General features: G+C 44.1%; 1 protein-coding gene and 1 long non-coding RNA gene across 2 annotated transcripts; one reads left to right on the forward strand and one right to left on the reverse strand.

Annotated features, from left to right (window-relative positions):
* Positions 1 to 47: 47 nt before the first annotated feature.
* On the forward strand, positions 48 to 23,847 carry gatad2ab (GATA zinc finger domain containing 2Ab). Its single transcript, XM_019896818.1, has 11 exons — positions 48 to 351; positions 14,381 to 14,671; positions 17,647 to 17,770; positions 17,872 to 18,003; positions 18,280 to 18,351; positions 19,297 to 19,413; positions 19,531 to 19,731; positions 19,937 to 20,186; positions 20,269 to 20,666; positions 20,757 to 20,910; positions 21,565 to 23,847. Exons 2-11 carry the CDS (start codon positions 14,394 to 14,396, stop codon positions 21,696 to 21,698), a joined length of 1,860 nt encoding a protein of 619 aa, XP_019752377.1. The 5' UTR covers positions 48 to 351; positions 14,381 to 14,393; the 3' UTR covers positions 21,699 to 23,847.
* Positions 12,099 to 13,471, reverse strand: LOC109532153 (uncharacterized). Its single transcript, XR_002171326.1, has 2 exons — positions 13,315 to 13,471; positions 12,099 to 12,937 (listed from the first exon to the last, which is right to left on the reverse strand). It is a non-coding gene; the product is annotated as an uncharacterized LOC109532153 (long non-coding RNA).
* Positions 23,848 to 24,329: the final 482 nt, after the last annotated feature.

Raw genomic sequence — 24,329 nt, forward strand, 5'->3', positions numbered from 1 at the left:
ATTATTGCTGAAATTTTATGAAAATGACCCTTCGATTTATTTGCATACTTTATTTTTAATTAGCAAACTCAGTACAGTACAACTCTGCAGCATGTTTTCCCAACACCAGTGCAGTTGGAAATGAAACATTTCCGAGGTGTCATTGAATGCAGCATGACGTCGCCTGTGGTGGCACACATTAGCAACCGGAGTGGCAGCGGACTGAGGAGAGGGGTTCCCCTGGATTTTCTCTCTCTCTTTTTTTTTTTTTTTTTTTTTTTTTTTTTTAAACACGCAGAAGACAGCAAAATACCAGTATCACAACCCCCCTGGGAACCACGGGGGAACTCGGCTGAGCACCCGTTAGACTCTGTAAGTCCAAGCATCCGTCCTCGGTAACAACTTATACCACGTTTTGTATTGACAATCACATCTCGGCGACATGGGGGAACTTTCTCCGCCGATGCTAGCTCAGAGCTAGCTTACTAGCATCGCGCAAGGTAACAGTTGGAGCACTCACACCTCAACGCAGCCACGGCGTGCGTCGTCTCCAAACTCTCTGGATATTTACACCAACTTCACCGGCGAAACTTCATTTAAGATGCTCCAATAGTAAGTCATGACGTACGTTTAACCCGTGCGTGGGCTGCGAGACCGTATAAAGTGGGCAAAATGCACGAATTTCAGTGTTTAATTAACGCCAGACTGGTCCGTGTGAAGAATAAAATTAGCGACAGTGTGTCTGGGCAGGCAAGTGTCCAGAGAGTTAGCATGAGCTCATTAGCAGGCTAACTTAGCTTGTTAGCTCCGCTGGATCAGGTCGCTCTTCATTGTCTGTCGTGTGTATCGCTATTCACACACGTACTCTGAGCCAAATATCACACGTCTTTTTATTCTCATTTCACGAGTACACCCGAGACAACACGCCGCTCTCGGAGCGTGTTAATTGTGTTCCATTTTCAAAAGGATGCTGTTAATGACTAGTGGTCGTTAGCTCGCCTTTTAGTTAGCCACGGTGATAGAAACCGGACAGATGGGCAGGTTGTTGATAGTAAGTCCTGAGATGGCTTCTTCTTTTCCTTCTTAACATTTATAAAGTTGACAACACTAAAGTTGATTCTAACACCGGCCTCACTTTCTCCCCATTGCCGTGGGCTATTTGAAAGACTTCTTTTTTTTTGCACCCTCTGCTCGCTGATGTGCGATTATTACGCTCCCGTAAAGCCATTGAGCCTAAAACTTTGTCATATTAGCTCAACCATGAAAAGCCTTTTATGGAAGCGTAATGGTGGACGCTTGTGCCTCCGCCGGGGTGTGCGTGTTTTCTCTCTCTCTCTCTCTCTCTCTCTCTCTCTCTCTCTCTCTCTCTCTCTCTCTCTCTCTCTTTTTGTCCACGACGGATTAACTGCACACGTAATCAAATCATTGTCCTCACAACACTTTGTTCTTGCTGCGTTACACCATTGTTTTAAATGCTAATCACATTCACATTGAAATAAGCTTTCGCGCACTGGCTTCAAGACAAAGCGAAATATCTATCTCAGTAATAATGTCGTTCTTACGCAGATTAAGTTTGGCAAACAGTTGCATTCTGAAGACGTCTGACAAGTACCTTATTCCGTCCATCACCAAATTCCCCTTTGAATTGCGGGGTCCCCGGTTTACGACGGACTTTCGTTCCTACGGCGGAGATCAACCAAATCAGTCCTAAGTCGGAACGCGCCGTAGTGATCACTACACTAAGCCGATAGAGTGGCAAAGTCATGATTACCTGTACAAAAAATATTTCAATGAAAACGCTTAGGCCATAAATTTAAAACTCTAGCATAGTATTCCTGCTGAATTTGGGGTAGATGCAGGGTACATCCTAAACGAGTTGCCCGTCAATGGCACGGCTCATACGAACTACCATTCAACATTTACACCTGTGGACAATTTAAATTCTTCCGTGAATCTAACAGACATGTTTTTTAGAGTTGGCGAAAACCCAAGGAAGCACAGGGAAAACATGCAAACTCTAGACAGGAAGGCCTGAGCAGAGGTTTAAATACAGACTCTCAAAACTGGGAGGCAGACATGCCAAATACATGCCTGCCCATCCATCCATCCATCCATCCATCCATCCATTTTCCAAACCGCTTGTCCTCACCGCCTAAATGTAAAACGATGCAATGAGAAGAAGTAAATATGGCATGTTGTTTGACTGGGTGTTCTTGCACCGCTTCACAAACCAGTTTGTGTGCACCGTTTGTAACCTTGAAATATTATAATTACAGTAAATATTTGTGTAAAAAAAAAAACATGAGGCAATTAATCGATACATTCAAAATGAACCACAGTGAGTGCAGCAATAACCGAGCGTGTCTTCTTGTGTTGCGTGATAACATTCCCTTCCATAACTTGAAATGCCATATGTTGGGACTGTCCTAAACTGAGGACCTTCTGTATGGATTATTACCTGTATGGATTGTTGCACTCCACAGTGGGGATGTAACCATAATGGCAATATCACAATATTAAGTTGCCACAATATCGTCCTTCTCATGTTATAATATTAAAAGTAGCACATCTGTTAAAAAGGCCAGAATGTTTTTCATTTCTGCAATTCCAGTACCCTCTGGTGGTTAGTTTATGAGTGCAGTGTAATTTGAATTAGGCATGTTGTGGCCACCTACATTGAAGACCCCTGCCAATTGCCAAATGAAGGGGAACAATACCAAGTTTGAGTTCCTCCACAAATTGTCTCGTTTTGCACCGTGTGCACGCATTAGCAACTAAGTGCCTCAATATTCAGTGTGATCGTTTATGTACATTAAAGATACTGTTACCTGTACTCTTTGAATTTTATGTATAATTATGACCTCAGCATTGTATAGATGCGACATTGACGTGTAATTGCTCATGTTTGTTTTATTTGTATTTTGTGTCCAATGAAGTAAACAGTAAATAATAAACATATTTAATATTGCAAATAGTTTAGTTAGCATGGGCTTGATTTTAATTGATATCACTCAGGGTAAATTCTGCATTCCTTACTCTAACAGTCTGCAATTGTTTTACTCTTTTCTTTTTGTTGTTGTTTTTTTTTTTTTTTTTGCGAGGGGAGGTCACTTTTTTCCATGACTTAACCCATCGCTGTTAATTACGTCATTGCTGTTTCTTAATTATGTAACATACCGGATCAATGTAAGATGGTCGATCTTCCAAAATAAATATTGAACAATTTCAAAAAAATAATAACCAATGGAATTGTTTTAAGGTGAGTGAATTTTGGAGAACCAATACAACCAAAGCACTTATCAACATTTGTCTGATGGCTCCTGCCTCTTCCCCCGTTAGTCCGTGTATCATACAGTGTTTTTCCTTTGCTTATCCTATTTCGGTGCAGTGCTTATATAATGCTCTTCTAGTTACTTGTGGTTTTTCGCTCCATTTCAAGATGCATTATGGGATACGTTCAGGATACTATTAAGGGAATAACCCATACTCGCTACACGTTTGAGCAGCATTATTTGTATACAACACATGTTAGAAAAGATATCCAGTATTTCCAGTCCAAACTACACATTTTCCCTCTTCTTGCACACTGAACAAAGTAAATTCTGCAGGTTGTCTGTGGCCTTGCTGATTGATTGTCTGGCCCACATTGAAGGGAAAATTCTTAGCTTGTAGTTTGGGTTTGAAATATATCTTTTATGACACAAGTCCTGGAACTTTTCAGGACACACCTTATAGGTTGCACTCGTCAGTAACGGATAGGATGTCTTCCCAAACACATCTGTCTTTTTGTGTCCCTCTTGAGAAACGGCACAGACAGGCAGACTCAAATTCACTGCACAACGGCAGGAAATCCAAAACAAAGTCCCTTGTGCACCAAAAAGATGTCAACGCTTGTGCTGAGTCAACCACAACTACTGGTATATCTCGGACCGGCATGACAAAGACACTCGATAACGCTGAACAAAAGTAGTTGAAGAGCGTCGTCGTGTTTGCTTGAAATGAGTATGCTTAATTTATGGTAACTGCCAGTGCAAATTCTTCTCTCCTCACTTACAAAACACACACACACACACACACACACACACACACAGAGTTAATCCTTTGATGCTGGCAGAAATGAGGCGTATTACTCCTGACAAGTTTGGTACCTAAAATGTGTGCGTTGTTGAGGAATATTTTTCCCTAAATATTTTTGGTTGGTCTTTGGTGGTTCCATTTTACAGTGCTGAACAAGAGCCCTCTCATATGAGAGCCAGTTCCCACCCTCGGCTAGCGATTGGGGCACGTCGCTTTGCATTTTATGATGGACTATGGATTTGCACGGGGTTGGGGCGGGGGGTGTCTTTTTTTATGGAAAAGACTTGCTGACAATGATGTGAGCAGACATGCATGACTCAAAATTGACTTTTTTTTCTGCTAAATCAGGCTTGAAAGGTATTTTTCTATTTGCAGAACCCACTCAGAAGATGATACCTCTGACAAACCGCTTACTCCTTTTCTCATTTTTCTCTATTGAGACTGACACAGAAAATGGTGACAAAGTCAACCTGTGAATATTTTGCCTTAGTACCATAGTCAGGGTATTTCACAATGGTGGCATCGGGGGTGCAAAGTTTAACCTGACACCTGACAAACAGTTCTCCGACCTTCTTGTGTTGAAAGCAATTGTCATTGCACTGTAATGATTTTGGACGTCGCAGCAGAGGCTACTGCGGACATCCCCAAATTTTTGGATTGCACGATGACTCATGGCTATTTGAAAGCGTACACACATTTTCAGCTGCTTTCTGTGTAAAACAAAATGGCAGTTTGATTCTGAATCCTGTGTCATGGTCCCGGTGTGACACATTAGTGGAATGTGTGTGAAAGAGACTGTGGATAGCTACTTCTTGTATTTACATTTTTTTTCCATCCATAATCTTTATGCAATGTTTATAAAGTACATAATGTACTGGTTGCGTCTGGTAGTTGGGTCTTAGCTGACTTTACGTTGTTTTTCCTACCGTAAATGAGTTGAGTGAAATAAGAGTGCCTCTGCTGGCCGTTGCCAAGTAGTGCACTTGACGTTGCATCCATTGCTTCAAGACTTAAATGACAATCTTTTCAGCTCAACAGAATTAATTCTGAACAACCTGTTTCATTATACAAACGAAACATTGAAATTACAACGTCTTGGCTGAGACAAAAAATTCTCCCACTGGTATTGCGTTTGCGACTTCAGATTTTCACTGGTGGTAACCTTTAGCGTTGTAAGACAAAACAGCTTTTTGATCCATCCTGTGATGAAACATTTATCATATTATCTTTTCTTTCACTGTGGAATGCGGTTAAACAAAGCGGTCTACGTCTGCGAATGCTCCGTCATTGCGAAAAAGGTTAACAGGAAGTGCTCGTGAAACGAAAGTGCCACCCAAAATATTGGTTGGCGGCACACACAAGTACTGGCACGTTTAATTAAGATTCCCCATTGTCCTAGACAGTTTTGATGTCCTTGGCAAAGCGGCCATTTTATAGCCATGTTGCATCACATGACCATGACCAGTGACTGTATCGCTTTTGCCGGAGGCCTCGGGGCGAGCATTTGGTTGACTGACCCATTTCTTATTTAGCCCGTTCTTCATACAGACTCGAGTACGTGTATGCAGTTTATCCTGAGTGCAGTTCATAGCAGACAACTTTGGTTTTGTGCCCGACTGCACTTAAAATGTTTCCTCTACCATTGTCTTGGAGTCACACGCCGCAGTCATGTTTTTGTGCTCTTGACTTATTTGCCTTGTACAGTCTCGAGGGTTGAAGACAGTTTGTGCCGGGATGCTGCTTTAGAAACAATTAAAATAACGGACATTAATTCACGGTCAGCTGTCACAACCGTAAAACCTTTATTAATTAATAAATGTGTAGTAGCATGGAGGGTAACAGAAAGGCACCATTACTAAGGGCCACTCAATTTATTACTCTGCAATTTTTATTATCTTAGTAAAGTGTTGAAAGAAGCTAAGTGCTGTACATAAAAACTGTCATTCCACCTCAAGAGCACCTTGGCATTAAAACAACCGACAATTTCGGACAAGCCGAGCAGGACTAAAGTTGACCGCGTTTTGGCACGATGGCGCGCATGTATATTGACAAAGTTAAAACAATACTCGCTACGCCGTAAAGACGAGTACACATGCTCAATAACAACCATCAAAATGTTTACATCCAAGTTGCTCTCATTTGTGTGGTGTTGTTCCAACCATCACTTTGATTGACCTCGATGCTGCAAAGTGATTGATGGCGTTGCAGTATGTCGCACTAATAGTATTTCGCCAATTACAAATGTGATAGTATGCCTTAATTTGTACGTGATGACTCTACACAAATCAACTGTGCTATACGACGATTCTGCTGAACCTGAATGTTGTTTTGCTAGGAATGCACAGTTATCATTACCACGCCTCTCTCCCATTGATCCATGCTTTCCTCATTTGCCACGAATATGAAACAGTGAATACTTTGACTGTAGGGCTGTTGCCTTAGATCGGGGGGTGTCCAAACTTTTTTGTTTGAGGGCCACATACAGAAAAATGGGTCCACTTTCTTCAACTTTTTGAAACGCGCTGAAGTCAAGTAAGCCGCGATAAGATTGTTTATATTGTCTAGTTAATTTCATCAGCTTTCTGTTATAGGTGTCAAGGCAAATAGTTGAGGATGGTGGGGTGGCCAACAGCCCTTTATGTCACGGGGGTGTCAAGGTCGCGGGCCACAAATGGCCCTCGGGCCATCATTTGGACACCCATGCCTTAGATCATATTGATGCATTTTTTTTCCGCTCACAAGTGGAACCCGCATGACCAGTATTGCCTGAAACTGCGTCTCATCTGCAGGTCTCGATGCCTCCCTGGAGGAGCAATACTGGAACTCAATTATGTTCCTAATAGAAACAAACACAACGGTTTTGATTACTCTGTAAGTTTGGAAGTTACTGCATGTGGTTCATAAATTCAAAAGTCTTATCGAATGACTCATCGGGTGAACCGATTGGTTTACTGTTTCATGTCATTCTATGCACCGCTCGAAAGACAGTTTTGGTGATGTTGGACATCGCTGAAAACTTTCTTTGTTCAGTTCAACTTTGGAGCGCTCTTAATTGCACGAACACAATCAAATGTTCGGCCAATTAGAACCGATCATCTAGTCTTCCAATTAAGAAGGAGCAGAGTAAATACAGTCGAAATCTTAGTTTAAATTTAAATTCTGGATGACAGTACTTGAGAGTTCATCGTGGCCAAAATATCGCTCAAAACCTGATGTGGTGATGACATTTTTTCAATGAGCATATGAGCTGAATTTATTATTGGTAGCTGATTGTTTTGTTCAACAACTTGTTATGGTGCTTATGATATACAAATAACACCTAATCTTGACATTAGCCCCTTCTGACGAAAATTCGCTTTAAGACGATGTCGTTGATGCATATACGGAGTGTATTTTTGGTTACCCACATTTCTGTGTAGTTTAGTTAGCAGTAAACGGATTAGATTTTTCCAGGATTGACGTTCTTCAAACTTCTGTTTGGCCGAAATTTCAGTGTGGCCATGCTCTTGATTGACAGATTGTGATTCTTATGGAGAGTAAAAAAAAAAAAACAGTGATGATCAGGCATGCCCGACTTGTAGTCTAGCGTTTTGTTCCTCTCCCAGTTGTCTCATTTGATGTATGTCGGAGTCGTTTTCGCTTTTCTTTTTACCCCCTCATTTTCTCCGGTCACTTCCTGCTTGCATCCACTTCTGAGAAATGTAATCTGATAGCAGACTGCATGTGTCCTGGCCTTTCAGTCTTTTTGTGGGTTTAGGCTTCTGGTTTTATAGGATTACAGGGAAACCAATTTGACAGTAATTTTAGATTACTGCGGCCGGCAATTCCTTTTAATTGTGGCGAGTAAATGTTTTAGGTCATTCGGTGGTCAATAAGATGGGCTCTGTTAATAGTGTGAATCAATTAATTACTCAGTGTGGCACCGAGCGCTGTAATGGCGTGCTTATGTGCGAGGCTCGTGTGGCGCTTTCAAGAAAAGCGGCTCGGAAGAATGTTTGTCGTTTGAACGGACGCTCGTGGATGCACTTAGCGAGGGATTAGAAACACTCACATTTGTCTGTGATCATTCGCAAACGGCACACGTAAATGTTTTGTTGTTGAATTCATGCGGACACATGCTTACACACACTTTAGTTTGCCCCTGGCCCTGACTTGCTCTCTCACACACACTCGCACATTCACGAGGACACATGCACAAGGACACACACACACACACACACACACACACACACACACACACACACACAAGAGCACACAGAGTCAGTCCGGAAGATTCAGGGTTAAAGGCTTCCATTTTGTTAGGTAACACCCTAATGGTCTGATCCGTCAGTGGCGTTAAAATGGCAGGGGCTTAACCCTTGCCGTTCGGGACGGAACCAGTAGGGAGGGACACACACACACACACACACACACACACACACACACACACACACACACACACACACACAAAAAAATCATGTACGGGCATACATACATACTTACCTTCTCTGCTGTTGTTTTGTGTGGGAGGGGAAAGACAAAGGGCAAGTGTGAGAGAGGACGAGGAAGCGTGTTTTTCACTTTAGTACAGTTAGATCACGTCTCCACTCGCCACATGTGCGCGACCTCCCCCCAACCCCCTCCCCCTTCCCCAACATGGCACCACTTCAACTGGGTCCCTGCCCCCCACTCCGGGACTGTTTAGCACAGGTTAACTTAGTCCTAATTATAATATGACATTATTTTAGAATTATTGGTACGTCTCAGTTTGTATTGGGTTTATATAATTCATTCATTGATGGCAACGAATTCTGTCCATTTGTGTCAAATCAATTGTGTCTTAAACTAGTTGGATGCCGTTTAAACTCGTATCGCTTCATCTTGGCCCACTTGGCATCTATTGCAGGTTGTGGTGGTCAACCTGGAAGGGGGATCCCTACGTCTGTGATTTCTTTCCGAAGGTTTCTTGCTTCTTTTTTTTTCACCCTGTGGGGTTTCTCTGACGTTTTCCTTGCGGATAAGGGGGGTTCCGAACAGGAGAAGTCATTGATTTTTATGAACTGTGGGTTTGTTAATCCTTTAGACTTTTTTTTATGATTAAAAGCACAAATCATTAACATGACTCGACTTTACTCGGCTGTAACCGCTTTGCGTTCTAAAGAACAACTACGTACTTGATGTCACTTATTGGAAGATGAGCTACACGCACTCACCTCCACTCGGGAATAACTACGGGCGCCATTATTCTGGCATCAAAATAGGAGTTCAGAACATTCAGAAAGCTGGATCCAATGAGTTACCAAGAGTAGATCATGAAAATGCACTCCGATTCCCATCCTCACTCACAGGGTGTTTCCACAAAGCTTACAATGACATCAAAGCGTGGCTCTGAAATTTGACATCTTAAATGCTAAATTGAGTTGAAATGCTTTTTCGCTGCTTGATTTTGTACATGCCTGCAGCAATCTGAAAAATATGCAGTCATCTGTCGAACATCTTGTTAAAACCGTCTATGTATTTTCCATCATAATTCCATCACTTAGACTCACGCTGGGTCTCTGCTTCGCGATGTGTTGCTAACAGATGTGTCTCAAGCTACATTCAACTCTGCTTCGCATTCTTGCAGTTTAACACAAACGAGACTCCATTCCCAACTGTTACACATTTTAACTAGAGGTGTCAAATTATCGCGTTAATTGCGAATAATTACAGTTATATTTAGCGTGTTATGTTTTTTTAATTGCGTTAATCTAAATTTTAATTGAGTTCTCCGAACTTGAGTGTTTTGATTATAACCAACTTATATTTTTGGATACGGTTATTCAAAAGCTTTGAGTTACAGCAACTCAAAAGTTTGAGTTCTCCGAACTTGAATGTTTTGATTATATCCAACTTGTATTTTTTTGATACGGTTACTCAAAAGCTTTACGTTACCCGGCACAAATGCGGATAAAAATGAGTGCGATGCATCCGGTGTCAAAACTATGCCTAATGCATAATCACTGTTGCCACACCTAACAAGATGTGCCCCTAACGCAACTTTCCATCAGGGGTGCTAATAGACTAGTAACCGTAGAGTAACCGTACAAAGGACTTATGTGGCTTTTAATTAGTTGTTTTAAGAGTACAAGTGGAGCTATGCAGTCTTCATCGGACAGCGACAATATACATCCAACCAAGACTAACTGTGCAAAGAATCCTTCTGTTTTTACATGTAAATAGTCTAACATTGATCCCCGTGCGCGCAAGCCAAACCGCCGACTCAATCTAGAACCAAATATCCGAGATGAGATGCGTACATTTTTTTTAAGTGACCCCCCACCCCACCCCCCCGCCTCCCGATCAAGCAATATGTGACTAACTCCAAGCAAAGCTATTTTTGACCTGCACGTCTCTAATTGAAGCATAAAGACATGACTGGAAAGCCTTGGCTTCCCAAAATGGCCGTTAATGTGTCGGCTGACTGGGCCCAGTCGGGTCCCAGTGGGGGAATCATTATGAAGCTGGAGATAAGAGGCCGGTACGCTACCTAAGTGGGGTGGATGAGCCCTTGCCATTGATCTTCTTTCCTTGTAGCGCTGGACACAAAAGGAGAGAGACTCTGTAGTGTCAAACCAGGTCAGGAGATTTCCATTTGCTTTCATGGTGAAAAAAATAAAAGCATCCTACCTCATCACATGAAACAGCAGGCTTGGCAATGTACTTCATGCAACCTGTTTCATTGAATTCAAGATTGATTTTAGACTATGGCTGTTAAGTATCATTTACGTATTGATTTACACAAGCGTGATCGTAAGTGTGAATGGTTGTTCATCTATGTGTGCCCTGCGATTGGCTGGCAACCAGTTCGGGGTGTCCCACGCCCTACTGCCCGAAGATAGCTGGGTTAGGCTCCAGTACGCCCCCGACCCCGATGAGGTTAAGTGATTTTGGAGAATGGTTGGATGGATTTACACAAGCTTGTGTCGAGGCAGAAATGACGAGATGTTTTCGTTTCCTCTACTACAGTATTAGTCTGCGGGAAGCATACCCTACTGTAGGGAGGAACATCCAAAGTAGGCTGCATGAACAAACATGGTTCACCACCTGTGCTTATTCTGATTCACCTTTCGTTGTTTCTTTTTTAGTATTTTTTTTTTTTTTTTTTTTTAATAAATTATATGTGCATTTTTTTTCCTGGATGGATTTATCCAGGCTGGTTCTTCCCCACATTTAATATTCTTATTTTTTAGGCCTTGTCTGGTCTTTGGAATTATAGAAGACCGAGAAAAAGACAAAAGAGAAGAGAGGAGTGAAACTGGTCGAGTACCGGTAGGCCGTTTTTATCTTTTTAAAATAATGAGAAAATATAAACGACAAAAACAACCACATGTAAGACCATTCACAAGATTATAATTTTTTAAAAATGTTGTCAGTATGCAAAATCTTTCAAAAATATAAATGGATGCTGTTGGAGACAACATAAATCTAGTTTTATGTTGATGTGATATTTGACATTGCAGTCTCCCGCGTAAAAAAAGTTGGAATCAGAGTTTCAAGTTTCTTATAAGCTAGAGGCGGTGAGTGAAGCGCTCGCATCACACCACTGCCTCTAGAGCTCGTATAGAAACTAAGAGACAAGACATGGAAAACTCCTGGGACTGAGCGGCGTAGTGATGCAACAATCGCACCCGGTGATACACAACCACTCAGTTGCCCTCAAGTGTGTACGGCATTATGCCACACTAGCGACACATGCGTGCGTGTAGGACAATTTTGTTTACCAGACTTGTTGCTTAGCAGCATGAACTGATGGATCAGGATGGCATCCTCCTTTTTCTTCTGGGACCAGCAAAGCCAATGTTTGTGTTGACCTGCACCTCAGCTGTTCCTTTTAAAAACGGCATCGTCCGATCATTTTGGGCTTGGCGCCGTTTGATTTAGTCATTGTAAATTCCAGATTTATTGTTGATCCTTTTGAGTCCAATGATGGCACAATTTAGCACATCTCTTAGTTTTGGTGCACCGGCACAGGGTTGACATTTTATTACGCGCGTTCATGCAAACACAGACGTAGATTTGTTCTGTGAAAGGTTTTCATTCTTGCTCATTTTTAACTGACAATGGGGAAATAACCAAAACTTTTTAAAGTTACTGTTAGCAAGGTGTTTTTAGACAGGACTTGGCTTGAGGTTTTGCTTTCGACCTTCCCGACAATGTGTTTCAGGTGCCTTTGATAAATTGACAACGCCGACTTATCATTCTGCTTGACATGCTTCGGAATGTCATTTGAACATTCCAAAACCTGTCAACATAATTAACTCCTAACTTAAGTAGGTCTTTTGCTTGGTCCTTTGGGGCAACTTGTTCATCTCCACAATTAACAAGACTCGTTTGGACCGGTTTTTATAGGGGCACGGCGCTGTCTAAATTAATCTTAGGGTATTGTCACTCAAAGCTATGATGGTGGCCGTGTTGTGTTCGATAGACCCCCCCTGAGTCCTAAAGATGCTTCGTGTGGACTTGGTCCCAACCCAAATCATACCTGCAAGTGTTTTACCACATTGATTGCTTCTTTTTGGTGCAGGGGGGTTTGAAGCGGCGAGAGCCGAGGAAGCTATGTCTGCATCATCTGACCCAGTTGGGATTGAATTTGAATGTTGCAGTGTTTCTGCTGTGTAATAGGTTATGTGGGAAGTGGCTTTCATCATCTTAACTGTACTGAAAGAGATTTGGGTCAGCATCTGGGGCATTGGCTCTTGGACAAGATGTCACTATACTGCAGGGTGGACCTTTTTTTAAGGGTGGATGTTTCAGCGAAATGGAACACGCTCTATGCCCAAGGGGGAAAAAAAAAAGAAAGCAAAACGAATACCATTGAAACAAAATCGACTGTCTACATTGTCACTGTCCCATAGCAAACCTGTAGCAACGCCACTCGAGCGATGCGCGACTCAGCGGTCAATAGTCCGCTGCTCTCTGCTGTGCGTGCGCCAGCGCGGTCATGTACGCACGCGTGCGTCTTTTGGCTTCGACCAATCAGCGCTGAAGCAACGGACGTTACACATCAAAGAGCTTTGATCTCCGACACCAGCTAAGCTAGCCTAGCCGAGACAACAGCTAAGTTAGTTGAGTAGACGCGACGCTCGAGGTCGGACGGACACGTTTTTCTGTCATCTGTATGTTTTTTTTCTCTTTTCTGTCCAAATATATTTTTTTCTACAAACAATAGCTGTCTTGTCCACAGCGTCTTTTTTTTGCTCCACTGGGGTTAAGCCAATGTGTTTTTAAGAGACAAACCCACACCAAAAAAAAAAGTTTGGCCAGAACTATTTAATAAAGCACCCCACATAGTTATGAGACAGCTTTCACACCAGAAATATTACTCGTTCTTTTTAAAGCATCCCTGTATAAGTTAAGATACTGTACATTTGAATATTTAGTGACGTTTAGGCAGCACGGCTGTCTGCAAGCTCGGACATTTATGAATATATCGTAGAAAGGGTTCTGTCAGTCGCCATCTGTACCTGTGGGTAAAAATATAATAATAGCTTCCAAAGACAAATGGATTCTTACTAGCCACTATCGTTCAAATTTGAATGTTGTCTGACTCTGCTACCCCCCTCCCCACCACCCCCCAATCTTTTTCCAGGCCCAGCGAAGCAGTCGTCCGCATAAGAAATCATTGCAAATATACACAACTCACAAAAATGTAGGGATATTTGGCGACCAGGTGAAAAATCAGGACAAGCCTGAAATGCATTCAAACCTTTACAGGTGAACTTCATGTGACCTTCTCTAAGCTTTGGAATGCACATTTCCAACTGTTCAATGTTTCAGTACAGCTGTAGGGGTGGATCGTGATCATGAAAAAGGCAGGTTTTCATTGGTTGTTGAGCTGCGCCTTTTCAACTTAAGGACAACACAGATATTTGTATGGGATTGGCGAACCATACAATTCATGTTTGACATTTTTGACAACAAGCTCAAAAGCGAGATCAAGGATGTAAAAAAAAAACGTGGATGTGGCAGTGATATTCTGGAATCAGTGAAACAATGTACCTATTGAGCATCCAATCGGATTGCTCCAGCGCCTTCCTAGAACGCTCGCAGTCCCAAGGGGTCAAGTTATTTGCATTGTATCCGTCGCGGAATGCTATGATATGCTTTGATGTCTTGCTTACAGTTGGTGAGGGAAAGAGGCAATTGCCATTTCTCAGTCAAATAAGGAGGTGAAGTTATCATGAATTCATGATTAATGCGGCGTTTCTGTCCTTGCAGTAGTTACAAGTATGGCTTAGCATTTTGTTTGCTTGCATTAGCAACGGTTTTCCACACCGGTGAGTTTGCTTTCCCATTTCTGCAGGTTGAGAGCAGCCATGTCAGAGGAGGCGGTGCGTCAAACGCGCAGCCAGAAGAGGGCCATGGAGAGGGACAGCACGGGAGACATGGACTCCAAACGGGTCAAGTTGGACAAAGGGGCCGCTGAGGGAAAACCCTTGGACCCGGATGGTGCCGAAGCGGACGGTGTCGCACTCAAGAGTGAGCCGTCGGCCAAGCTGTCAGCCAGCATCCTAAAGACTGGCGAGGTGAAGGCCACCATTAAGGTGGAGGTGCAGACGGGGGACGAGCCTGTCGATATGAGCACATCCAAAAGGTGAGCATGGTGTTTTCATTCGTGTTCTGCGGTGACATGCTTTTGCTTTCCACCGTGCATGGCGATGATAGCGATACGCAAACATTTCTTCCTGTACAATAAGGCTCAGTGCTATCCGCACTAAACCACTTTCTTCCTCGAACTTCCGTAATCAGCTTTCAAGCTAAGTGAGGGTAAAGGTGCAAAGAACACATGAGCGTTTCCTGATCGCACTTGTGATCTGGCAGAGGCGGCACATTGATCCGTGTTCTTCGCCGGGGAGGAGTTTGCCTATAAAGTTATTTTTAGTGTCTTTGCGTTCAAGCTCAATGCCTTGTGGTTGCACAGAGCTGTCCACTGGAGTTTCAGGTTCCTCTCGAAGTCAGGCGAGCGCAGTACAGGAAGTTGCGGGGCGGCTGCATATGAAGCCTGCCCCTCATAATGAGGGCGGGGGGGGAAAGTTTGATGCAACAGCGGGGCCCGGACTCCATTTTCTCCCACGGCAGCACCTGAGCTTGCCTCACTCCTCGCACAAAATGAAGACTATGTGTCACAAACTGGTTCCAACTGGCCGTTGCCATGGTTTCAACGTTGGAAGGAGCAGTTGGACAAGGGAGGGGCCTGGAGGAATGGTGGGTGTGTCACATGACCAGGCCGACGAATGCCTGATGTTATGTGATGAAAGATGAATGCGTGCGGCGACGCGATGGCAGTTGAAGTGGAAACTGAGAGCTGACTCAGCTCGGTTTGTCACCTTTGAACCGGCCTCAGCATATATCTAATTAGTCACAACGCAACGCATACAAAACTGTTCAATATGAATCGATTAGTGTTGTTGGAAGTCTGACTTTTTCCATGGGGAACCTTTAGTTTGCTTGCTACTTTGGAGTTATTGAGAGAACTCACTGACCCCAATTTTGTCGCATCATCTCTTCAGTATACGGCCGTGCTGATGGTAAAGCTCCATGCGAAGCATCCGTTGTCGCTGGAAAAACGTATTACTGATTGAGCCATGCTTGTAGTCTGCGACTCAGATGTAAAGCCGAGGCACGCAGAAACCTTACTTGGACCTTACATAACCAACCGTATGTGGGAACTCTTCCCGGCTGAGTGGCAACGACAACCAACGAGCCCCCCCCCACCCCCTTGCCATTTGTCTCATGTAATAGCACCCGTGTTTGACAATTTCAATGTAACTGCGTTTATGGAATGTACACAGCTGCCCCCTCGGGCTACAGGAGGGCAAACTGTCAGCAAGACGCATACTTTTAATTTTACAAATACATGAGTGAGATGGCCATCTTTGGACTTTTGAAAGATTTCCAGGAGTTACGCATATCGTTTTTGATTCACGCCTGGCGTATTGTGTCGCCTGTGTAGTTTCTTTCTGTACAGTATATGCAGCTTCCTGCGAAGCTGTCCTGCTGAGGGGTGTGTCGTAGATGGCGGCTTAGCGGCCTTGCGCATTTGAAGACAGAACTGTGCACCAAAGTGCGAAGTGAGCGTGTCGGGAGTATAAAAGATGAACAAGTACCGTTGGGGGAGGGGTGCGCCAAGTAGCGACTGGTTGAGTGACTGAGTGAGAGCGTGTACACAATAGGTTGGCTCTTGGCCATGTATTCCCCTCCCCCCATCACTGTCACCCTCTGCCGTGTCTCCAGCGGTCCTCCGCTTGGCTCAACTTGTGACTTTGGCGTCGGCAGCTGGGAGGGAGGGGAGAACCGAGGCCCAGGCTCTCCCTGTCCGACTAGGCCACAGAGGTAGGGGAGGAGGAGGTAAGGCCTCGAGGTTCTCTGTGGTGAGACGGGCCTACGCAGTGACACGTTTTGGAGTCAGTCTTTCCAGTGTGGGTGCGTCATTCCCATCGAACCAAACCCCAATGTCACTCAAGTCTTCTTCAGCCAGGCCTTCTTCTGACTTTTTGACTTTTCATAGATACCGCGTTTAAATCAGAAGGGAGACAGAAGAGAAGACCTTCCGTGCAACCATGTTGTTGTTTGGTCGAGACGAACCTTTGTTGTTCTCTCGCTTGCTCCCTCTGCCGCCATTACTCTATTATTGATCTCCCGGTTCTTGTCCTCTTGTGTGCCTCGGAGCACATTTTCGCCACATTAGAAGGGCTGACCAAAACTCTAATAAAATACCGCCCCCTCGTGGACATAGGTGAAAACTACAGGCTCTGTGTTGCAACTGCGACTGGAAAGTTGAACATCTGCTTCGTTGCACGAGTCAATAACAGATGTGTTTTTTTTCCGATTTAAATTTTCATTTTTATTCATTGATTTTTGACATTTTGAGCCCAAATGTTCCTCGTTACCGGATGCAGTGTTTTTAAAATAATCGGAGCATTTTTCCATTCAGAATTTATGGTAATATTATGAATAAAATAGCTGTAACTTTACATCGTACCGTATAAAATTAAATCAACCATTAATGCAATGTAAAACATTACAATATAATACTACACCTTGCCATCAAGTGACAGCCGGCATTCCGCTGTTAGCTATCAGCTGTTCTGAGAAGCTAACGTGGCATTCTACATTGGTCATCTCAACTGAGCACTGAATGAGGTTTAGATGACACTCAAATGTTGGATAGCAGAGACAGATAATTCAAGTCCTGGTCCTAGGGTCACAAAAAGGGCAGTACCGTGTCTGGATTTAATGTCTCATCGTAATGGGATCATAAACATCCATCATGACACCGAAACACTCCCTAATGCTGGCAACACTAGGTGGACACTTGGATTCTTTCTGCTTAAAATGAGCCAGCATCATAACTTCTGCTGTATATTCTTCTTTCCTTATCATTTTCATCTTCTTTTCCCACTGTCATTCTTTCAGAAAAGGTCTCACCAAAAGTCTACATTTTACAAGCTTTATGGTGTTCGTTTGGTTTCTTCCCTGTATGAGTTTTTAGAATAAAGTCATGCAGAATTCAGTCAAAATGGGATTCCGAAACACTTTATTCATGCTCCCTGACTGTCTTCCCTTCAGCGAAATCAAGAGAGAGCGTCAGCCGCCATCACCAGACGATGTGATTGTGCTGTCTGACAACGAGCCATCCAGTCCCCTCATGAACGGCCACTGTTTTACCAAGACCGACACAGAAAAACTTATGGTGGGAAAACTGCAGCGCTAGTTTGCCGGGTGTTGTCAAAGGTCTATTTAGAATTGGAAGAGTAACATATTTAATTTCTGTTTTCCTCTTGTCCTATGCAGAAGAGTTCTCCCAAAGAGCGAGAGCAAATCATCAAACAGCTCAAAGAAGAGCTACGACTCCAAGAAGCCAAGTTGGTGCTGCTTAAGAAACTACGGCAGAGCCAGATCCAGAAGGAGAGCACAGCTCAGAAGGTAAAACAAAAATGGAAAAAAAAAGAGGCTCAAGTTCATACCGGGCCACGAGATTTATCTCTGATGTTGGAGTTGTCTGCTGTGCTATTTTGGCTCCGGATAAAGCCCTGGAGGCTTGTGCTGAGGATCAGCTGACGCCAGCATTTTGATAGATCAGTTCATTGGGTGATCCATGTGTGACATTAACAAATTATGAGACATTAACGGAAGCATCTGTTGGAATCCTGCACAATTGTTACTTTGTATGACAGAATTGAAATGTCTTTCCTTCCCCAGGCATCCGGCTCTGTGGCCACACCTCCTCCTCTGGTGAGAGGTAGCATTACATCAAGCAAAGGACCCCTCCAGGTACACACAACAGCATTGCTCTCAGGAGATGGTCCTCAAATGGTGTAGGTAGGGGTCGAGCAACGAAAGTTAATGTCGTCGGCGTTGACGAGATGATAGACGAGGCGAGGATGATTTATTAGTGACGTCATTGATGAAAATAAAAATACAAGTCACTGTTGGCTGAATGTAGTTGTTGTAATTAGCGGGAGTCTTGCCCATGTGTCTAAGTCGACCAGTTTCCTCTTCCACAGCATAGTGTGTTGTAAAACGGTACATTGCGGCCAGACCAAAAGAAACAGTCCAAGTGAGAAATTCCATTTCACGTGAACTTTTATTACATTTCAGAATAGACTTCAGGATTGTGTCCATGTTGCCAGTCTCATTTTTAATGCCTGAAGCATATGTCAGCAGTCTCATTGGTTGTTGAACCAATCCACATCAAAGAATAACATTTTAAATAGCACACAGATGCATTTAGTGGACATAACATTTTGGCGGCACAGCTGGAGTTTCACTTGACGCCGCCACTTCTGTTCCTCACCACCGGTCCCAAGCTGGCATGAATCTTTTATGACTCAACTCTGTATGAGTAGCGATCATTGAAACAGGATAAGCTAGCAAGGCTCTGCTCTTCCACTATCGTCTTATTTTCATACTCTTCACCCCATCCAGACAGACATATGTCCACAGTGTCGCCTTGTTGCCTGGACATTTCACTGCTCCACAGAAACTGACAGTATATAGAGTCCGGCAACTGCAGGCAATTCGAAGGTCAACTGTAAATTGCCTGATTGGAAGACAAGACACTAAACCAACTTAATTCACGATTCTTAGACCTGACGCGATAAACATTGATGTGGGGTAGTAAAGTCAACTCATCGATTCAACCCTTATTGTATCGTATCATGTGACACATGTTCATAGTGTTGCGCACACCTGGTATAGTGTAATTTATGTTGACAGGTAACGGGTCGCAGCTCAGGCACGGTCATCCCTCCGCCTCTGGTGAGGGGTGGTCAACATATCCCGTCCAAACACAGCTCTCAGACCACCATGCCCCCACTGGTCAGAGGAGCCCAGGTGAGTCCCAACATTCTTCACGTCAGATGTACCGCCTTCAATGTCCTAACTCCACTCACGTCTCTGGCTCTTGTGTCCTTTTGGGTTTTGTCTGCTTCTGCATTCGGCTGCAATCAGCCTGTTACTGTGACTCCCCAGCAGATCGCCAGCCTGCGTCAGCAGCAGCAGCAGCACGGCGGCTCAGGCCCTCCTCCGCTTCTGCTGGCTCCACGGGCATCCGTGCCCAACGTCCAGGTTCAGGGACAGAGGATCATTCAGCAGGGCCTCATTCGGGTGGCTAACGTGGCCAACAGTAATATATTGGTCAACATCCCACAGGTGACAATATAGCCGTGGTGCCTTTTCAAATTCTGGAATTATATGACCTTTGGAACATTTGACTTGAAACGCTTCAGCTGTGTGTGTGTGTGAGACTTGGGGAAAAGTTGGTTTGGTCCCCCCCCACACACACACACCTCTCAGTGCTTTGAGAAGAGCATTTTAAATGTTTGGTCACTCAGGTGGGTTCTGTTCTTGTGTCCAGGCGTCTCCAACGGGCATTAAGGGTTCTTCACTGTCGCCAAACTCTGGCATCAACGACTCGCCTGCCAGCCGCCAGGCCGCCGCCAAGCTTGCCCTTCGCAAGCAGCTGGAAAAGACGTTACTGGAGATCCCGCCGCCCAAACCACCTGCCCCCGAGTTCAACTTCCTACCTTCCGCCGCCAATAATGAGTTCATCTACTTGTTGGGGTTGGAGGAAGTGGTGCAAAAACTCCTGGACATGATTGGCAGAGGTGGGTGGGCCTGTCATTCTGTCATTGACTTTGAGGTGTTGGTAAAGTGTTGTAATAAGTCCCCTGACTGTCCTACCCACAGGCAATCTCGGTCCAACAGCCGGCATGTCCGGCTCTATTCCCAAAGAGCCGTACACCTGCACCCAGTGTAAAACTGATTTCACCTCCCGCTGGAGGAAGGAAAAGGCCGGGACCATCCTGTGTAACCAGTGTATGTCGTCCAATCAGAAAAAGGCCCTTAAGGCCGAGCACACCAGTCGGCTGAAGGCGGCCTTCGTCAAGGCGCTGCAGCAGGAGCAGGAGATCGAGCAGCGCATCCTCCAGCAGGCCACCACCTCCTCGGCCACGCCCGTCTCCAAAACCACCTCGTCCTCTCCTTCGCTGTCCAAAAGCGAGGTGCTGGTGTCTCACCAGTACAAGCAGGTCCGGGCTGCCATGCCGCACAGATCTGTGACGGGGCACCACTCTGCCATTAAGCAAGTAAGCGCCACCTAGCGCACAGGAGCGTTCAGCTTCAGCGAGTCATTGCGTTTTGGCACCACTCATTCTCCTCACCCTCCTTCGTCACAGCTGCAGAGCGCAGTGACGGCCGCAGCGTTGAGCAGTAGGCCAGGTAAGCATGGGGCGGCGCGCCCGCTCCAGCAAGGGGTGAAGGTCAGCGCCGGTGGCAGCAACAGTAACCAGGGCAACGTGACTGCCTGGAGGAAGGGCAGCACCAACGCAGGTAGATGACACTCTTTGAGGGGATGACTTCCTCTGGCATGTTTTTTACAATATTAATGTTGGTGGCAATATCCTTTTACCCCCTACTTCATCTCAATTTTCCCATTGTAGCCTTTATTCTGCCAAATGTTAGTCTCTCTCATGTTTTAGATTAAGTAAACAGAGAAAACCTTTTCGAAAGAAATATGACATAGGTTCATTCATCCCGTGAGGGAAAATGAAGCTGCTACTCTACATTACATCCCGAACATGACTTATAAATATAAGATGTACTGACATTTAAATGGCATTTAGAAGGCAACTCTTAGGTGTCCACGTACACATTGAGTGAGAAGCCCCGTCTGTCTCTCTACTTGACTCTTCTCAGAATTTGTCCTTGATAGTCCTTTGCATTTTTTGTTCTTTAATGTTCACCCTAACCCGCACAATAGATGCCGCCGGTCAGTGGTAGTTGTGTTTGAATAGTAGTCCATGTTGTGTTGCACGTTGTTGCGACTCGTGTGGTCAAAAATAAGTCATTTTGCTCATATTGGATAAAATGGATCCACCCACCTTCCTGTGGACAACAATAACTTCACCCCCTCATCTTTACTCTCACCTTGCATGTCAAAACAGCCTGGGTGCGTTTTGTTTTAACCATTTTATGTCCTGCCAGGCGTGACTATGGCCTACGTGAACCCCAGCTTGTCCGCCCACAAGACCACCTCCTCTGTGGAGCGCCAGCGGGAATACCTGTTGGACATGATCCCTTCCCGCTCCATCTCCCAGGCGGCCAACACATGGAAATAATACCGCCTCATCTCCCCCGCCCTCCCGTTCCTATTCTTATTCCCCCCCTATAATATCTATGATAGCCATTGTGCGCCCACCCATCTATCATATTATCATTCTAATCCTTTCTATGAACATGATGCAGGGAGGTAGTAAATCTGCTTCCTGTTTTTTTTTTGTTTTTTTTTCTTGAGATGGAGATATTCCTCCATTTCCTCAACGAGAGCCCATTCCCCAAGTCTAGGATGCAAGGATTGTGTCCAGTACATTTTTATTTTTATTTGTTTTTTTAAAGGTGGTTTAGGTTCAAACTTCTCTTTTGGTTGACCATCTTAGAGTGGGAGTCGTCACACAATTCCCAAACTGCTCTGTCTATGGATTAGACAGGGAAAAGATATTAAGATTATTATTATTATTATTAGACACAACAGAATACACGCCTTAGCCCTTCTCCGGGAGGTCCGGTGCGGTGTCTGAACTGAAGATCTCGTCGCAGGGATTGTTTGAAATTAAGAAGAAAGAAAAAAAAAAAAAAGACTGTAAAAGTCCACACAGACTGCCTCTTCTCTCTGACCTCCATCGAGTGTACCAGAGAAGCCAACGAGTGTCGGATTCTTTTGTATGGCTGAATGTGAGGATTCTTGTCTGCGTGTGTTTTTGTTTTTCCAAATATTGTGCTCCTCCAACGTTTTGGAAGTTGCCTCACGTCGAGGTTGGAATTATACGGGCTCACGTTACTGTCGAAGGTGGTTTTACATCTGCCGGTTTCCACGTCGTAGCTGACTTTTAAATATTTAGAAGAGAAATAATAAAGATAAAAAAAATGTTTCACTGAATATTGTAAAGTTCTGGGAGCCTTTTGTAATGTTTTGAGGACTATCGTTGAGGGACGTAACACTTCCAAAAAAAAACTAGTGGAGCCCAAATGTAATCCCTTCTGCTAGAAGGTTTGGAATTTATTTGAAGCCTCTCTGGAGTCAGCACATGATGTCATGCTAAAACTGGAGGGGGATTTGTCAGGAATGTCATTTTGTGACATGCTTTGTTTTTCTGTTGTTTTTGCTTTTAGTCCTTTAGGTTGTGGTGCATTGTTTTCTTCTCTAGACACAACTGTCCCTGGGTTTATTTATAGGGTCACGTGATTAGTAGAGACATGCGCGTGAATGGATCTCCGCCTCTCGTCGGTCAAGAAGAAGCTGGGCAGCTTTCAGAATGTAGTGATGCAAAGCCCAACCCCGCCCCAGGAATTCTCCTAACGTGTCATCGCGTCAGCTTCTTGACAGAGGTTGCGCTGGGGGAAGAATGGACTTCAAACAGTAACGCTCACTGTGCTAGGTGTTTAGCTCCTTAAGGAGCCAAGTCTCCAACGTGTTGCAATAGCCAATAAAAGTGTGGCCAGGTTGCTTGTGAATTTGGAGTTCCACTGTCAGATCAGGCGAACTGGACGTTTTCTGTACCTCAGAGGCTCACCTGAAAAGCCTCACAAAACATTGATAATTAACATTTGTTGGATGGTATTTTGGCAGCGCAGAAGCCAAGTGGTCAGCTAGTCTGCTTCACAGTTCTGAGGTTCGAGGTTTGAGTCTCAGCCCTGGCCTATCCATTCCAAAAACATCCATAACAGGTTTATTGAAAACCAGGTTTTCGATATGTGTGAGTGTGAATGATTGTGTATATTGTACCTTGTGTTTGGATGGCAAGCAGTCCTGGGCCTGTCCTGCTTTTGGCAAAGAGTTAGCTGGGATAGGCTCCGGGCCCAGCTGGGACCCAAACCAAAAGTGGTATAGAAAACGGTTGGGTGCATGGGTCATATTTCTTTGGAATTTAGCACACCCCTCGGACGAATTGAACAAATTGTCCCATGATGGGGAAAAGTGTCATTGTTTCCTGGTTTCACTTTGGACTTGAGCTCCTGTGTACTAAAAGCTGCGAAGGAAACATCCCAGGTTGTCTCTATGTTCCCGAAAGGCAAAAAAGCAGAAGGAACAAAAACCCACATCTTGGGGATGCAAACGGCAAGACCGTCACTGTTTGAAATCAACACCATTCCGTTTGTTTTAGAGGGAAAGACGTGGCCAAACCCACACAAAAGAAAATGATGTATGAGGAGATATTTGTTTATTGCAGCCCCCTCCCCTATTAAACAATAAAAACAAATTTTAACCCACCAATGGCTGATTTGTTTTCCATAAATTCTCAAATGAAGTCCTTTGCAAGAATTCAAACTGGCTTACAGTCAACGTGACATTAGGATGTCATATAATGCAAAAATCTAATGTTATGCAAAAGCATGTATCTCCAAATTGTTTGAAAAGTAATGTGGATAATTTTTTAAAAATGCATAAAAACGGGTAGATCATTGCAGATTCTATTTCGCCCTCTAGTGGTTATGCATCATTACTTTCTAATGCGATATTATACTCAACAGGATATGGACTTGGAAGTGTTTTACTGGGAGAGGCTAGGGTTGTAACGATAATGGCAATATCGCAATATTAAATTTGACGCAATATCGTCGTCGCCGTGTTACGACATTAAAAGCAGCACAATCATCAAAAGCGTGAATTTTGGTCCGCATATTCACAGAACACATTTTAAACTACATAGATAGATATGTGTATGTTTTCACACAGTATCGTGACCTTTCTG

The sequence above is a fragment of the Hippocampus comes genome, unplaced genomic scaffold (assembly GCF_001891065.2).
Source record: "Hippocampus comes isolate QL1 unplaced genomic scaffold, H_comes_QL1_v1.1 scaffold22, whole genome shotgun sequence".
Classification (NCBI taxonomy): Eukaryota; Metazoa; Chordata; class Actinopteri; order Syngnathiformes; family Syngnathidae; genus Hippocampus; species Hippocampus comes.

Bases quoted from the DNA above. Each gene is read 5' to 3' on its own strand.
- gatad2ab (XM_019896818.1), top strand. From the start codon at position 14,394: ATGTCAGAGGAGGCGGTGCGTCAAACGCGCAGCCAGAAGAGGGCCATG. The intron at 18,004-18,279 runs GTAAAACAAAAA...TTCCTTCCCCAG, and splicing joins AGGAGAGCACAGCTCAGAAG to GCATCCGGCTCTGTGGCCAC. The intron at 19,732-19,936 runs GTGACAATATAG...TCTTGTGTCCAG, and splicing joins TATTGGTCAACATCCCACAG to GCGTCTCCAACGGGCATTAA.